Below are 15,891 nucleotides of genomic sequence, written 5' to 3' on the forward strand. Positions count from 1 at the left end.
GTGGAGGGCTATGAGGATGATGAGGGGCCTGGAGCATCTCTCCTACAAGGAAAGGCTGAGGGAGCTGGGCTTGTTCAGCCTGAAGAAGAGAAGGCTGAGAGGGGACGTAATACATGCTTCTAAATTTCTTCAGGGTGGGTGTCAGGGGGATGGGGCCAGACTCTTTTCAGTGGTGCCCAGCGACAGGACAAGGGGCAACAGGCACAAATTGAAGCAGAGGAAGCTCCAGCTGAACATGAGGAAGAACTTCTTCCCTCTGAGGGTGACGGAGCACTGGCACAGGTTGCCCAGGGAGGTTGTGGAGTCTCCTTCTCTGGAGACATTCAAGACCCACCTGGACAAGGTCCTGTGCATCCTGCTCTGGGTGACCCTGCTTGGGCAGGGGGGTTGGACTGGATGATCCCCAGAAGTACCTTCTAACCCCAAACATTCTGTGATTCTGTGTGAGAAGCATGAAATGGGTGAGAAGCCACCCAGCACGTTGGCCGTGAACGTGGCAGAAGATGAACACCAGAAATTGAAGCTGGTTGGGTTTGCAAGGTGGGAAAAAAACTGCATTTCTTCCCTAATCTGAAGCATTTCTTGATGTTGGTTCTGTAGTGGAGCTTCAGGATCGGAAAGGACAAACCTTCAGCTCCAACTTTGACTTTTTGTGTGGGTTTTTTTCCTTGCTGCTGCCCAAATTCCCCAGCAGCCTTGTTTATTGGCAACTGAACCCTATCAATAAAGGGAAAAAAAGTAAATTTAGGGAGCAGTCGCAGCAGCTCGGGCACCTGCCTGGTCCTGCCACGTTAAATGGGCTGCGGAGCGGCGAGGAACATGATGGAGAAGACCACACGAAGAGGACACAACCGCACGGATGTCCCCATTTTGTCACCCCCTCCCACCCCACTGGGATGGCTCCGCGTGACCATTTACAGACGACAACCCCGAAGTGGGAATAAAAATCCATTTAATTTTCATAAACTCTGAAGTTAGGAGACAAAGACCCGACAGGTAGAAACACCCACCTTGCCTTGCTGACACGGGGTACGGCAGCACTGATGAGTTGGGTTTTGTTATTTTTTTTTTTTACTTCATTTCAATAATTTGGCTAAGCGGGCTAAAATTGAATCCAAAATCAGGTCGAGAGCTGCGAAATTCACATCAGATGCCTCCGATATTTCAATGCAGTGCCGGGAGCCTTCACCACGGAGGTGACCCCCTCCGGGGCGCGGCAGTTTCTTGGATGCCACGCAAGTGTCCCTTTCCTAATCCAGTGCATGAAGAAAGCTGTCTTAAACCAGTCCCAAACCTCCCCAGTTTAACAGGACTTCATTTTGGCAGCGGGATGGGTCTCACCAGCTTCTTCCAGGGCAGGACGTTTGCCCTACAGCACCCCAGGAGTGGTCCCTGTCCGGGCGGTCGTGCCCACCTCAGCCCCACTCCGAGATGCGGGGCGATTACTCGGCGTAACTTCCCTCATCGTCCTGGCTCCTTGCGGTGACGCCGAGCAGGTCCCCTTCCCTCGCCTCTTCTCCCGGAGACCAGGCAGCGCGGTGGGGGCTTCCACTCCCTTCTAGAGGTGCCACCCTTGCTCAGTCTCACGGGATATAAAAAATAGCACCACCTCAGTAGACTTAGGGTGAGGAACAACCCTCGAATACGCAACGTACGGAGGGGTGGTTGTACAAAAAAAACCCCTCTTGTTAGCCCTAAATTGTAAACCCCTCCCTTAGCCAGGGTAACTCGGGGGTCTTTGGGCCTCCTGAACCCCGGGGACCGCCCGTGACGGAGGGGTGAGGGGAGCTGGCACCTCCGCCGCCAGCCCCCTGGCACAACCGGGGTGTCCCCAGCCCCGTGTCCATCCCCTCCACCCCAGCCCCAAGCGGGGCGGTTGGTAGCCGAGAGGTCTCAGGTGGCCTCGCCCTAGGAATCAGGGCTGCCGCCGCGGTGCAGCCGCTGGGCCATGCTGAGGAGGGAGCGGAGCTGCACCAGCTTCAGCGGCCCCACTTGCCGGGGGTCCTGACCCTCCAGCCAGCGCAGCGCCGTCTCCAGACCCTTGATGGCTTCCCAAGCGGTGGGCAACAAGGGGTCCCCTCCTTCCCCACCCCTTCTGCCACCCTCATCTCCGGTAGCTGCCTCCTCCTCATCCTCCTCCGTCCCACAGCCTCCGGGGCCTTCCTCCTCAGGGTCCTCTTCCCCATCGTCCTCCTCCGTACCCGGGGCCGCGTCGTCCAAGTGCAACCAGTCGGCCACCTCCTCGGGAGCCAAGCGCTTGTAGGCCAATGCGGCCAGGTGGGTCAAGTCGCTAAAGACTTTGCTGTCCCCGCCACCTTCCTCCCCACGCGGGGGGTCTCCGTGCTCTTCCTCCCCGGGCTGGGGCTCGAAGGCGGCACGCAACCCCAGCAGCCAGCATTTCTCGATGGAGCCGGGGGGGATGAGGTCCCAGGAGAGGCCGGCCAGGTACAACATGTCCTTGAGGAAGAAGGACCGCACAAAGTCCATGGGGCCACCGGAGCCGCCGCCGCCGCTGCCGGCCGCACACGAGACGGCCAGGCGCAGCAATTCCCGCTTATAAAGCTGCTTGAAGGCGGACACTACCCCCTGCTCCAGCGGGGCTGGGATTCGGCCTCCTCCTCCTCCGGCCGATCCGCTCCCGGCAGGACCCTTGGAGAGGAAGAGGGCACGGATGGAGCCGTCGGGCGTCTGCAGCGGGGGCGATTCCTCGGGGCCCTTCCCGGAGGGGGGTGGCGGGGAGCTGAGCAGCAACACGGCCTTTTGCTGCAGGCAGCTCCGTCGCAAGTAACGTTTGACGCCCGGCACGAAGTCCTCAAAGAACCAAGCCCGGAGAAGGGCTGGTTCCAACCTGGCTTTGCGGCTGTAGCGGTAGCAAGCGGGGAATTTGTCCTGGTTGTGATGGCGGAGGCTTTGGGGATCGCGAAGCCCCCCGACCACCAGCGGCTTGAGCTTGTGGGAGCCGGTCAAGTTGGCAGCCAGCAGCACGGTGACACGTTCACGGGGAGCCAGCCGTCGCCGTGTCGTCGTCCCGCCGGCCTGCCCCGGCAACAGCTTCCAGTAGAGCCTGGTGACGTTGGCGTTGTAGATCTGCTCGTCGCCGTAACCTCCGGCGTCGGCCACCGGCGTCGGCAAGGTCTCAGGGCAGGCGGCGGGAGCCCGCTCGGGCTCGGCGGGGAGGCCGCCCTCGCCGTAGATGCGTTGGCTGGAGATGCCGTGACGTTTCTGCCAACGCCAGAACCAACCGTGGCTGGCTTTGAAGGTACACTCGGGATCGTAGATCTGCCGGGCGAAGGCTTCGGCTTGAGCTTGGATGAGCGGCCCGGAGAGGGGGACGCCATGCTGCCGGAGAGCGAGGAACCAGGCGTAGACGGCGCGGTCGATCTCCTCCTCGTTGGCCAAGCGCATCTTCTTGCGTTGGGTGCCCACCTCACCCCCCAGCTGCTCCAGGAACCACCGCAGCTTGGCTTCGTCCTTCAGCCAACCCCTCAGCGTGCCCCCCGGCACCCCGAAAGCCCGGCACACCGATGCCTGCCGCTCGCCTTTCTTCACCCGCTCGATGGCCTGCAGCTTGTCTTTGATGGAGTAGGCCCGGCGAAGCGCCATCTTCACCGACACCCCCCCGCCCGAGGTGCCGTTGCCTCCTCGTCGACCACCCGCCATAACGGCCGGACCCCCCTCGCCACCACCCTCCGGTTCCGGCTCCCCCCCGGGCATGGAGCAGCCGCCGCAGCCATGGGCTGGTACCGGGGGGGGGGAGGGGGGGGGGTGCGCGTTATAACCGGGGAGGGGGAGGGGGGGGTGCGGCGCCTTTGTCTGCGCTCCGGCCCCGAGCCGGCCGGTAAGGCGGGGCGGAGCGCAGCGCGCATGCGCCGCCCCCCCTCCAGTGATTCGGTTGCGCCGCTCCCCCCCCCCCCCCCTTGCCGTGTTGGACTCTCCCCCGCAGCTCCGCCACTGCTTTTGGGTTGTACCACTCTGCGCTGACGGGGGGTGAGTGCCTCCCCGCTTCCCTCCCACACCCCGCTTCCCCCCCCCGCGCTACCCGCCCGTTCTACCGTGATAAACGTGACGCGGGGGAGGCAGCCCGCGCTGTGAGCGCGGCGCGTTGTCTCCCTCCGAGAGCCCGTTCCCCCCCCGACCCCCCCCCCGCCGCGGGTGGTGCGCGCCGCCCCCACAACCCCCCGCGCGCCGCGCACCGCCTCCCTTTGCCCGGTGGAGGCCGAGCGGAGCGGAGGCGCCTGAGGCCTGGCCCGGGCCCAGTGCTGCCGGTGAGTGCTGCCCCCCTCCCCCGGGGCTCCCCGCTCCCTTTGGGGCGTGGGGGTCCTTCATCCCCGCCGTGGGCCTCGGTAATACGGCTTTCGGGGGTCTCTGGGGTCCGTTGCTTTTCTCGCAGCCCCGGGGAGGGGGAAACGCGGGAGCCCCTCACGAGCTGTGGGGGGGCTTTCCCCCTCAGGGGCCCAGAGAAGGGGTCGAGAGGGCTCCTCACGGTCCTTTGCGTCCCTGTTTTCCTCTCAGAGTCCCCAGGGAGAAGGCTGTGATCGTCCCTTTGTTACCTACGGGGCCTTTTGCCGCTCGTGAGCCATGAAAGGGGGGCCTGGGGGTCCCTCATTGTCGCTGGGGCCCTTTCCCTCATGGGGGGGGGAGGCTGATCATACGTAGGAGTCTCTTCTCCCGTTACAGTCTCAGAGAAGGGAGGTTGTGGGCTTCCGCCATCGTCTGTGGGGCTTCCTCACCTTCTTAAGGGAGGGGATTCTGCCCCTTTACTCCGCTCTCGTGAGACCCCACCTGGAGTCCTGCGTCCAGCTCTGGAGCCCCCAATACAAGAAGGACATGGCTGTGTTGGGAGCGGGTCCAAAGGAGGGCCACCAAGATGATCAGAGGGCTGGAGTACCTGTCCTACGAGGACAGGCTGAGGGAGTTGGGGCTGTTCAGCCTGGAGAAGAGAAGGCTGCGGGGTGACCTTAGAGCAGCCCTCCAGTGCCTGAAGGGGCCTACAGGAAGGATGGGGAGGGATTTTTCACAAGAGTGTGTAGTGATAGGACAAGGGGAAATGGCTGTAAACTAAAAGAGGGCAGATTTAGATTAGATTTTAGGAAGAAATTCTTCACCTTGAGAGTGGTGAGGCACTGGCCCAGGTTGCCCAGAGAAGCTGTGGCTGCCCCCTCCCTGGCAGTGTTCAAGGCCGGGTTGGATGGAGCTCTGAGCAACCTGGTGTGGTGGAAGATGTCCCTGCTTATGGCAGGGGGGCTGGAACCAGATGATCTTTAAGATCCCCTTCCAACCCTTACCATTCTATGATTCATGACCTCCTCAGCCCATTATTTGTGGGGTACCTTTCCCCCTCCCGTAGTCCTGAGGAAGAGAGCTTAGGGTGCTCTTGCCCTTCAAAATTACTTTTTCACTACGGAAAATCCCAGGGATTAGTGTGGTGATACACCCCCCTGCCCCCCACAGTCTCCTAGATCCCTTTCCTTAATAGATCTGGGAAGGGGGTTGTGGGGGACCCACCCCTATTCCCTGTGGGGTTTCTTTTCCCCTCATACTCCAGGAAAGGAGGTCTGGGGGTGGGGTGGCTCGTTATCTGTGAGGACCTTCTTCGCCTCCCAGACCCAGGGAAGGGGATCATGTAGGGTTTTCCCCTCTCTGTGGGGTCCCTTCACAGGCTCTGGGTAGGTGGTTGCAGCAGCACCCCGTTACTGGTGTAAAGGCAGGTTGGGCTGGTGATGGAGGTCTGCCTAAAGCTGTTCAAAGGTGCACAGCTGGAGGGGTGAAAAGATGGGGTGCTGGTTTGGGGGATACCCCTGCTGCCTGGAGCTTCACCCCTTCAGGTTTGGGGGATCAGTGTGTTTCCTGTCTTGGCAGGGAGGGGAGTTTAGGGGACTTTGCCCCAGTCCACAGCGTTTCTGGGTGACTCGGGGGATCTGTTCTACCGGTTCCTCATCCCTGGCAGTGTTCAAGGCCAGGTTGGACGGCGCTTGGAGCACCCTGATCTGGTGGAAGGTGTCCCTGCCTGTGGCAGGGGGGTTGGAACTGGATGATCTTTCAGGTCCTTTCCAACCCAAACCCTTCTATGATCTTGGCAAGGGTTTCTTGTTGACTTGCCTGCTGCAAAGGGAGACTCGAGCTGCTGCCCTGTCCTGGCACAGAGCAGCTGGCAGCTCCCTGTAACTGAAGCAGCGGCCTGATCCAGCCCATGGCCCAGCACCCTTAGCTGGCTCTTCAAACTTGGTTTGGAGCTGGAAGCCCCGTAATGTCATCCTGCCCTTGTTCCGTGGGTTCTGCTCATCTCGCCTCTCCCTCTCCTTGTCCTGGTGTTCCCAACCCCTCTGTAACCTTGGCAGTGCCTCTGGCAGCCTGTCCTGCTCTTTCTGCTTTTCCTTTTTGTTGCTCAGGAAATACCTGTTTCAAAACTATATTTGGGGAATGGACAGAGCCAAGGAGGAGTGGCTGTGCCGAGGCCGCTGATGTGCGTGCTCTCTGAGGGGTTGTGAAGGATTACGGCAGTAGCTGAAGTTGCTGAGGCTTCTGTGATCTGTCATTCCTCCCCTCCTCCAGGTGTTCACCAAAATCAAAATGGTTTTGTTCTTTTACGTCTAGATCATGATGTTTTGGAATTGATTGTAATCTGATGTTCACACTCCCATCGTGCTCTGTATGGAGGAGAAAATAACTTTGCCTGGCCGTACAGTTGTAATTCTTTCCTCTCCTTTTCTAGGTGTGTCCTCTCTCTCCCTGACCTTGCAGGTATGCCTTTTTTTCTCTGCTTGTTTTCAACTGTTTTGCTTTTTCCTTGCGAAGGTGACTTCTTTCCTGTCTTTCCCTACTGCTGATTTCCCATGTCCTTGATTATCTCCTCGTTAGCAATCACCAGCGTCGTTGCTGGAAGCGAAGAGTCGCGTTTTTAGGTGATGGAGGCTGGGAGTCGTTGCTTCCCTGGCTAAAGGTCAGTGTGGAGCTTCATGTTATAACGAAGGTGATGAGGGCAGTCCCTCTCCTGACTCTGTCCTGCTGCTTTGAGCTGCCAGCTCTGCTGCTGGCGAGTCAGGGGAGAGCCAACTGAGGGAGTTAAACCGGCAGTAGAGCAACACTACACAAGTGTTAATATTTTCTTTTGCTTTAGCTGCCTGTATTGACTCAGCGCCAGCACTGAGGAGGGGGGTGGATTTGTTCCCTTCCACTGCAAGAGGCCATCAGACCCTCTGATGTGAAACCAGTCTCGGTTCTTTTAACTCTAAATCACCAAAAATGATAAAAAGCGGGAAGCAGGGCAGGGTTGATGCCTTTCCTTTGCTGTAGAGCAGGTAGGTACGAGGCAGCTGTGTCTGGTGCCTAAATGCCCAGCTGAAATGGCTCTGGCTTTTGTGCAGAACTGCAACAGGAGCAGTTTTGGGAAGAGGAGAAGCATTTCGCTAGGAAAGCATGGGCAGTGCGGACGTCTCGAGCGTGGCATAGCCCAGGTGCTGCTCTGAGGCTGAGAATGCAACAGACTGGTGCCCGTGGACCTTCTTGCTCCTCTCTCTGCTCTGTCTCCGAAATCAAATGGGCCCTTTCTGGGTTTTCTTGCCTTTATTTTTCTGACTGCTGCTGGGGTGAGTGTTCAGGAGCTTCTGATGGGGAGACTGGTGTGACATGCGATAGGACACGAGCGCTAAATATATAACCATGGTCAGTGTCAGCTGTGCCAGGGGCATGTAAGCAAATACGCAGATGGAGGATTGGGATGGAAACTCCTGTAGTGAGAACCCATCAGTGCTGGTCTGGGGCAAGAGCGACCGGTGTTGCTTTGATTGCTGCTTGAAGCTGCAAAAATCAAGACTTTCCTGCCCAGCTTTTTGGGGCTGTGTCCATGGGGTGGTTTTGGGGTCAAACCACAGCAAGCTCCATCATCCCGTGCCACCTGATGCCCGTTTTTGATGCTTTTTTCCTGAAGAAGGGAGCTGAACAATGACTGTAATCTTGCCCTCTTGGTTATGGCTTGCAGAAAGCAGCTGTCACGTACCTCCAGAAATCAGTCACGGGTGAGATTTGCTGCTCATGCTCGTCTGAAGATACTTTTTCAAGGCTGTCGGAAATATTTTAAACCACATCAAACTGTTAAATTATTCCTGGGAGAGCTGGTTTCAAATCGTGGCGCTGCCTGACCTGCTGTGCCTGGTTGGGAGCTGACAGGTCGGCCTGGCACGCAGCCGAAATTAAAATCACCGTTCGGTTCCAGTGCAAGAAATTGTGCAGGGCCCGATGGAATTCAGATCTCTGGGAGGCTGTGACCAGCTTATTTATAGACCTTCCCCCCCCAGAAAAACACGTTTATTTTGTAGGCCTCTCAATTCAGGAGAAATCTAGCTTTCTCATGGACAGAAGAGAAAGAGTGGCTTTCATTAAACCAATAAATGGAGTTGGCTTAACTTTCTTTTTTTGGCTACAACCTTCGGGTATTGCATCGTATGCTTTTTGTTTCGCTGACTTTTTTAAAAAGTGGCTAGACTTCGGGGGATAATATAGTCAAATAGCTGGAGTCCAAAGCTGATTTTGGATTTACAGTACAACAATAGAGACCTTTTTATTGCCTATTTTTAACTTGCTGCGTTTCCCTGCGGCGCTGGAAGTACAGCATGGATTTGTTCTGGCTTGAAATACCCAGGACGTCGTGATGAGACAGCACCAAGCCCAAAGCTCTGAAGCAGTAGCTATAATTAAAAAGTCGTCTTTTGTGTTTTTGTAAGCCCTCTTTAATGGTCCATGCGAGGTCTAAACATTGATCTGTCATTATTTTTTTTTTTTGTCACTTGGGAATGTTTGATTATTTAGCATCGGTAAATATTGATAATAGCATTTGCCTTTCCAGTGGCTTGATGCTTTGTAAAACCTTTAATAGGTTATTTGCACTGTCACTGGAAAAGCAAATTGTCCTGGCTACGCAGGAGCCGGTCTCTGGTGCGTGCAGTAAGAGCACTTAAATTTTTCCACTCCACTCACAGGTTTGTTTCTTAAACACTTCTTTAAAGTTTGCTGCCTCTGCTTCCAACTATTCCTTTATCTTAGTGCTAAAAGACTGCCAGTTAAATGAAAAACTGCTTAATTTCTGAACAATGTTACTGGGCAGTGGATAAAAATACCAGGTGGAAAGCGTCGAAACAGCCACGCAAGGCTACGGTTTGGTGGGGTGGTCGATGTTAGCTGCCCCAGTCCAGACTGCGAGCGGTGTGAATGCGGTGCAGGCTCCCAAGAAGTCCAAGGCAGCTTAAATTTCTTCCAGAACCTTTGAAGAGGTAAGTTTGTCCCTCCAGACTTTGTCAGATCAGGTATCCTCCCTTCGCTCGGCGTACTGTGATTTAGCAGACTTGGCTGAAGCAGGATTGTGAACTTGTGTCTCGTCTGGAGTAAATTTGTGTGCTGGGAGAAATGGGAGTGCTCTGGTCTGGTATTAATGGTCTGCAGCTCATCTCTCGTCAGGCTGTCTGCACCGGCTCTCAGGTGATGGTTTGGGTAATTAAAATCCTTGTAGATGACTTCTCACAGGTTCCTCTGGGGAAAACTTAGGCACGCTGAGTGGAAATGACATTTATTTTTTTCAGTTTTTTTTTGCTTCTATTCGTAAACTTCATTGTAAATCTGGTCTTCATCATAACTGAACCTAAGGTTTGGTCCCTCGTGGAAACAAAACGGTGCTGCGAGTACCTTGGACTTGGCTTTGGAAAATGGTGTTACTGCTTGTTGTGGTAAATTCCCTTTATGAATATTTTCCCTGGTAATAGTTTTCATAAAAAAAATATTATTTGAATTCCTCTGAGCCAGGTTTGATGGGGGAACCTTTGCGGTTGCTTTGGCTTGGGGGTTTGTGTTGCTTTCTTGCAGAAATACCCTTTTTCATATGTAATGTTGGTGAAATGAGGAGCTGTGTCTTGCCAGGCTTTAAGTGTAGCCTCATGGGTTAAATTTTTAAAGTCTTCAGTGCTTCTGCAGACGTTCACATGTTGTATCGATGCTTTTCCTGAAAAATCAGTGGGCTGAGTGTTGGCGCCAGTGTTTTATTTCTAACTCATTCACAGAATGCTGTACGGATTGCTAACTTCTGGTAGAAATAACTACAATCATGTGAATTCACTATTTGACATTATAATTGTTAATGTTTTCAGAATTCTTTCAAGTATTTGCTGTTGGTGTTTTAGTTACCGGAAACCGAGGGACCTGAGCTTCGCTTTTGCACCAGCTGGCAGTTGGCAGGGTGGGAGCCTCCCTGGTTCCTTGTCGTGATGGGTGGATCCTTTTGGATATATGTGGCTTTTTGATTGCTTGTTATTTAAAATTAACAATTTAAATGAAGAGTGTCCGTGGCGTTGGTTCACGAAGATAATGTAGTTCTAGAGAGTTAACTAGCTGTAAGTTTAATTAAATGTATTATGTATGGGGGAAGTTAACTATAGGATAATAACCTGTGGCTGTTGTCATGCGGTGTCCTTGCTGACCAGCTGCTGCATCTCTAGAACTGGAAACTTTCTCTAACTTGTATCTTTTTTTTTTTCTTAATGCTATCATAGGAGCTAAAAAAGTAAGTACTCTGTAGCTGTTGTGTGAGTTTTGCACTTTCTGGAAAATTAGGGGAATATAGGTACTGATCTGCTACTTCTTACTAGAGGGATTATTGCACAGTTTTCTGCTTTCCACTGGAAATAAGCGTACCTTGACAGGTTTATTTGTTAAATTCACCTCTGTCTCCCTTTGATTCAACACAGTTCAGTGATTAGAGAGAACCTGCAGGTAACTGGAGTCCTCAATAATGCACCTCACCCTTGAGATGGGCGATGTGGGGGCTGCAGTTCCGATGCTTGAAGCTGTTTGCTCAAGGACCAGAGCAAAATCACCTATAATTTAAAAAAATAAAACAAACTCCAAATTTTAGTTTGTGTTTGTGAAATGGTCATGCTCTTTCTATAGGAAATGTTAATCGTTGTAATGCAAATTAAATATTTAAAGGTGTGACAGTTTGAGCTGTACTGAGTTGTGTCTGGGTTTATTCTTACACCCACTAGACATTTTTCCTGAAGTAGTTTAATTAGTGACCTCTGAGAACACCACCTGCGTTGGGTTAATGAAGAATTCTCAATGAAGGCTCTCTCCTTGGAGGCTGTAACTGTGATTTTTCCTTGGGAGGACTCAAATAAACGTGAATGTAGAACCGAGCAGAGCATGCCAGGCAAACGCAGAAATCCGACGTTCCGTTTCGAAGTCCTGACCGACCGAAGTAACCTAAAAATTCAGATGTATCGGCCTCGCGGTGCGGTTTGAGCAGCGCGTTTTGCTTTTCCCGTGGATTTTGTGCTGACGGGTTGCTCCGCTAGATCCAGATGGCCTCCGTTTTGGAACGTGAGCGCTGCGGAGCAGAGCCTGTGTGTGCAACACGTTTAATTTGCAGCATTTAATCCTCTTCCAGTCTGCCAAATGACTCGTGTTGCTGTAGCAGATGTTGCCTTGTCTTTGATGTTACCCTCCAAGAATCCCGTTTAAACTGGCATCACCTGTCAAGATTATTTTTTTTTAGAGGGATGCTGTTTGCCATGTAAGAATATAAAAATATCTTAAATTATTTGTCCGGCAGCTGAGACAATCAGGCGTACGAGGCCCCCTCAGTGGTTTTTATTTTTTATTTTGTACAGCAAGAACATACCCTTGTACCTCAAAACCTGTGCAGGCTCTTTAGTGGCACTGGCGTGTCTGCGGTCCGCGTGACGTACGTGGTGCCCTTTTTCACTGCTTGATAATAATGCTGTGGAAGCTGTAGTAACAGAACGTACCCCGAGGAGTAAAACCTTAGTTACTGCTTGCTCATAGCACTGCTCCTACCTTGCAATGTTTGCTGCCAGCTGGGGTGCTTTTGATGTTGATGGTAACAAATAATGTTTATTGAAAGCACTGCTTGATTTCTAGTTTTCTATAGTAGGAAGCGTTTCCCTGCTCTATAACTAGTGTAAAATGCAAGAGAAGAGTGTAAAGTAAAGCAAAGGCTTCAAAATAAGTTTCAGTTTAGATATTTTTAAATGGTTTTAGCTGTATCATAGTGTTTCCAGCTGGCGGAGGAGCAGTTTCGCAACTTGAGTCAGAAAAAGAAAGATCTGCTTCTCCTAGTAATTGTTGTAATTGAAATATAGTATTACATTGCTTCACTATTTTAAACTCTAAATTTAAATTGAAAATTTAAAAAGGCAGAAGTGTTTACTTAGAATAGTTTATTTTTTTTACTGGTCTATCAAGCGCTGAGCTTCAGGCTTATAAAATCTTCTGGGAATGGTCGGAGCTGCAAGCCATCAGCCCAAGTCTGGAGGGTATTTCAGCTGTATGTGAATTTTATTTGGCAGCCTGTCGCAGATAAATTTCTAGCTGTAAAACCTGGAGCTGTAGGTAGCTAAAAGGGAGAGCTGGCTTACAAGTACTTCATTTCAGACCCCTTTTCTTTTTTAACTCCACGTAGTGTTTGGCAGAGGGGTAGTTACCTACTCCTTAGATATTTGAGCAGTACAATAAATTCTGTCCTTGGAAAGGAAGTTTTGTATCATTTCCTATCTACACATACTTGAAACTGCTTGATTTTTTTCCTAGTAAGGTAGGAGTAGGGCAGGAAAACACGAAGTATTTTTCATTTCGGTAGGAGATTTTTTGTTAAGCAAAATTAATCATGAGATCTCCAGCTCTTGGTAGATTTTAATTTGCCAGTAAGTGGGGTTTTAAGTTAAAATGGAGTCATAGCTTTTCAGTCAGCTCCCTCTGCTGGCTTCCTGGTGGCAAAACACAAATGCAAGTGTAAGCAGTGACCTCTAAATACACTCCAGAATTAGGGCACCTTTCCTTTTTTTTAGCCTGCCTTCCCAAATCAGTGCCTAGCTGGAAATACCTAACAAGTAATTAAGGGTTAATCGCTTGGAAAAATATCTTCTACATTACTGAGGATTTAAACCAAACCTCATCGGGTTTTTTCATGCCAGTTGTCTCCAAAAGTGAAATTTTAAGTATTAAATTTAAATTTTATTATTAAATAGTAATGTGCAGAGTGCTTGTCAGAACAGCAAAAGTATTTTAGGAGGAAGCTTGTTTTGGCTTCGGAAACTGGGCATGTTTAGGCAATTTAATTTCTTTGAATTGAAATTAATAATAAAGGAAAAATCCAGCTAAATGCTTAGGCTCTTTACCATGAATAATAACGGCACGGTGATAGCTTTTGACACTCTTGTATTACTGAAATCTCTAAAGTCTGATGCATGCCCTTGCTTGATTTAGTTTTGCTGCAACTACAATTGTTGTGCTTATCTTTTAACGCTGCCACTCTTTGGAAGATGAGGACGAGGAAGCCTCCCTGCCCTGTAGAGAAAGTGTGGGTAGACAAGCACAAGTACGATGAAGCAGAGAGGCTGCATTACGAACGAGAAGCGACGCTAGCCGCTGCGGCCCCCGACGAGAGCCGGGAGGTGGAGGCCGTAAACGGGGTCTGCAATGACGACTCTGCGGAAAGTGAATTCAAGGGAGAGCTGAAGAGAGCAAGGAACGGAAAGAAACAGAGGAAACGGAAGCGTTCTCCGAAACCCCGAAGTGTGGCCTCCAAGTTAGACTCCGTTCTGACCGGTTTGTTAGCTGACCGCGTGTGGTTCGACAAGCCATTCTACGATCACGCGGAGAACGTGTACAGGAAAAAAATAGCGGATTGTCAGAACGAGGAGACGCCTGAGACCGAGCTAACTGCTGAGCAGTCCCCGTTAGTGGCCAGGTCCAAAGCTGTCCGAGATGTTCCTAAGCCAAGGGTGCTTTCAGCAGCCCTGCCCTGCTCCCATGGCAACCTGTCTGCATGTCACCACGTCGTTGAGGGTGTCTGGGTCAACAAGTTTGACTTTGATAAGGCCGAGGAGAGGTTTGTTGAAAGATCTCAGTTCTTTATTCCTCCAAATGTCCTAACCATCCCGTCGAACGCTGTCAACGTTGGGCTGAGAACGCCGGATGAGGGCTACGTTACAGCCCTGCCCACTCCTGCTACGCCAAGCTTAGCTCCAGACGCCGTTGCTGAATCTGCTTCTTCCTTCGTTGCCGGCTTGCCTGGCTCTGTAGACCAGACGGTAAATGGTAAGCCGCAGATTTCAAGCTTGCAAGCTCTCATGTCGGAGGTGTGGTTAGAGAAACCTCTCTACGATGATGCCGAGAAGAGCTTCTACGAGAATATGTTCGATGGTCATCCGTCGGGCAAAGTCGGACAGCAGCAACGCGGCTGCCCCGAAGCGGTGGAGAAGGACCGCGAGGAAGGGAAGGACCACAATGTTGGAAAGCAAGCGGACGTCGAGCGCGTGATCGCCGCCGACTCTCCGCTTCCCAGCGCTGCTGAGCAACCTCCGCCTACCTGCTATTTTCTGCATGAGGACAGCGAAACTGTGTGGCTTAATAAGCCGACGTATGACCGTGCCGAGTCACGATACTACGCAGCCGAGGCTCTGAAGATGTCAAGAGAGAGTACAGGGATGCAGGAATCCGCAGCAGTAAAACCCTCCCAGCCAGCTGCTTACGCTTCGAGCGTGCCTGCGCCAGAAACGAAGTAGGAGAAGTTTATTCTGGGGTAACACTCGCACAGGCAAAACCACTGGGTCAGGACTGAGCTGAAAGAATTTGCCCCATGTGGAAGATGGGTGGCCTTGGTGTCTGTAGGGAGACGCTGCTCCTGAGCCAGTTTTGAGTTCGTGGGCTGGGGTAAATGGGGGGGAAACTCTTTCTCCTGACCAAAGGTAGTATTTGTGTGGTGCCAGAGGTTAAGTGTTGTTTTGGTTTGGCCTGGATAAAATGCCAGGTGCCCACCAGAACAGCTCTGTCACTCCCCCTCCTCAACTGGACAGGGGAGAGGAAATATGATGGAAGGCTCGAGAGTCGAGATAAGGACAAGGGAGAGATCACTCAGTGATTACTGTCACAGACAAAACTGGCTGAACCTGGGGAGAAAAGGGAGTATAATTCATCACCAATCAAATCAGAGGATAATGAGAAAATAAATCCAGATCTTAAAACACCTTTCCCCCACCCCTCCCGTCTTCCCGGGCTCAGCTTCAATCCCGTTTCTCTCCCTTCTCCTGCCCTGAGCAGTGCAGGGGGATGGGGAATGGGGGTTCTGCTCAGTTCATCACATGATGTCTCTGCTGCTCCTTCCTCTTCAGGGGAGGACTCCTCATACTCTTCCCCACTCCAGCATGAAGGTCCCTCTCATGGAGGACAGTTCTCCACAAACTTCTCTGACGCGAGTCCTTCCCACGGGCTGCAGCTCTTCACGAACTGCCCTGGCGTGGGTCCTTCCCACGGGGTGCAGTCCTTCAGGAACAGGCTGCTCCAGCGTGGGTTCCTTCTATGGGGTCACAAGCCCTGCCAGCAAACCTGCTCTGGCCTGGGCTCCTCCCCATGGGTCTGCAGGTCCTGGCAGGAGCCTGCTCCAGCACGGGCTCCCCATGGAGCTCCCCCTGGAGTCACAGCTTCCTTCAGGCATCCACCTGCTCCGGTGTGGGTCCCTTCCACGGGCTACGGGTGGAGATCTGCTCCACTGTGGACCTCCATGGGCTGCAGGGGGACAACCTGCCTCACCATGGTCTTCATCACGAGTTGCAATGGAAGGCTCTCTGCTCCGACATCTTCAGCATCTCCTCACCCCTCCTTCTTCCCTGACCTTGGTGTCTGCAGAGTGGTTTCTCTCGCATAATCTCACTCCTTGCTCTAACTGCCGTCTCACCCAGAGGTTTTTTTGTTCATTCCTTTATTAAATATGTTGTCATAGAGGTGCTCCCACCATCGCTGATTGGCTTGGCCTTGGCAAGCAGAAGGTCCGTCTTAGAGCCAGCTGGCACTGGCTTTATCAAACATAGGGGAAGCTTCTCGCAGCTTCTC

General features: G+C 52.3%; 2 protein-coding genes across 7 annotated transcripts in view; one reads left to right on the forward strand and one right to left on the reverse strand.

The window, feature by feature from the left end:
* Nucleotides 1-956: 956 nt before the first annotated feature.
* Nucleotides 957-3,886, reverse strand: TIGD5 (tigger transposable element derived 5). The gene is made up of 2 exons (XM_075415206.1): nucleotides 3,734-3,886; nucleotides 957-3,617 (listed from the first exon to the last, which is right to left on the reverse strand). The coding sequence occupies exons 1-2, from the start codon at nucleotides 3,864-3,866 to the stop codon at nucleotides 1,909-1,911; spliced, it is 1,842 nt and encodes a 613-aa protein (XP_075271321.1). The 5' UTR covers nucleotides 3,867-3,886; the 3' UTR covers nucleotides 957-1,908.
* A 279-nt stretch (nucleotides 3,887-4,165) lies between these two features.
* The window catches only part of EEF1D (eukaryotic translation elongation factor 1 delta), a 31,978-nt gene continuing 20,252 nt past the window's right edge, over nucleotides 4,166-15,891 (forward strand). For 4 of the 6 annotated variants that reach the window (XM_075415431.1, XM_075415432.1, XM_075415433.1 and 1 more), the window contains exons 1-3: nucleotides 4,173-4,265; nucleotides 6,713-6,741; nucleotides 13,323-14,563. In XM_075415431.1, the coding sequence (XP_075271546.1) occupies nucleotides 13,323-14,563 (1,241 nt within the window). In that variant the 5' untranslated portion in view covers nucleotides 4,173-4,265; nucleotides 6,713-6,741. Of the gene's footprint in view, nucleotides 4,266-6,712; nucleotides 6,742-13,322; nucleotides 14,564-15,891 lie in introns of all 6 variants that reach the window. The other 2 variants (XM_075415436.1, XM_075415437.1) reach the window with 2 other exon arrangements.

Source organism: Opisthocomus hoazin, chromosome 3 (assembly GCF_030867145.1).
Source record: "Opisthocomus hoazin isolate bOpiHoa1 chromosome 3, bOpiHoa1.hap1, whole genome shotgun sequence".
NCBI classification, from domain to species: domain Eukaryota; kingdom Metazoa; phylum Chordata; class Aves; order Opisthocomiformes; family Opisthocomidae; genus Opisthocomus; species Opisthocomus hoazin.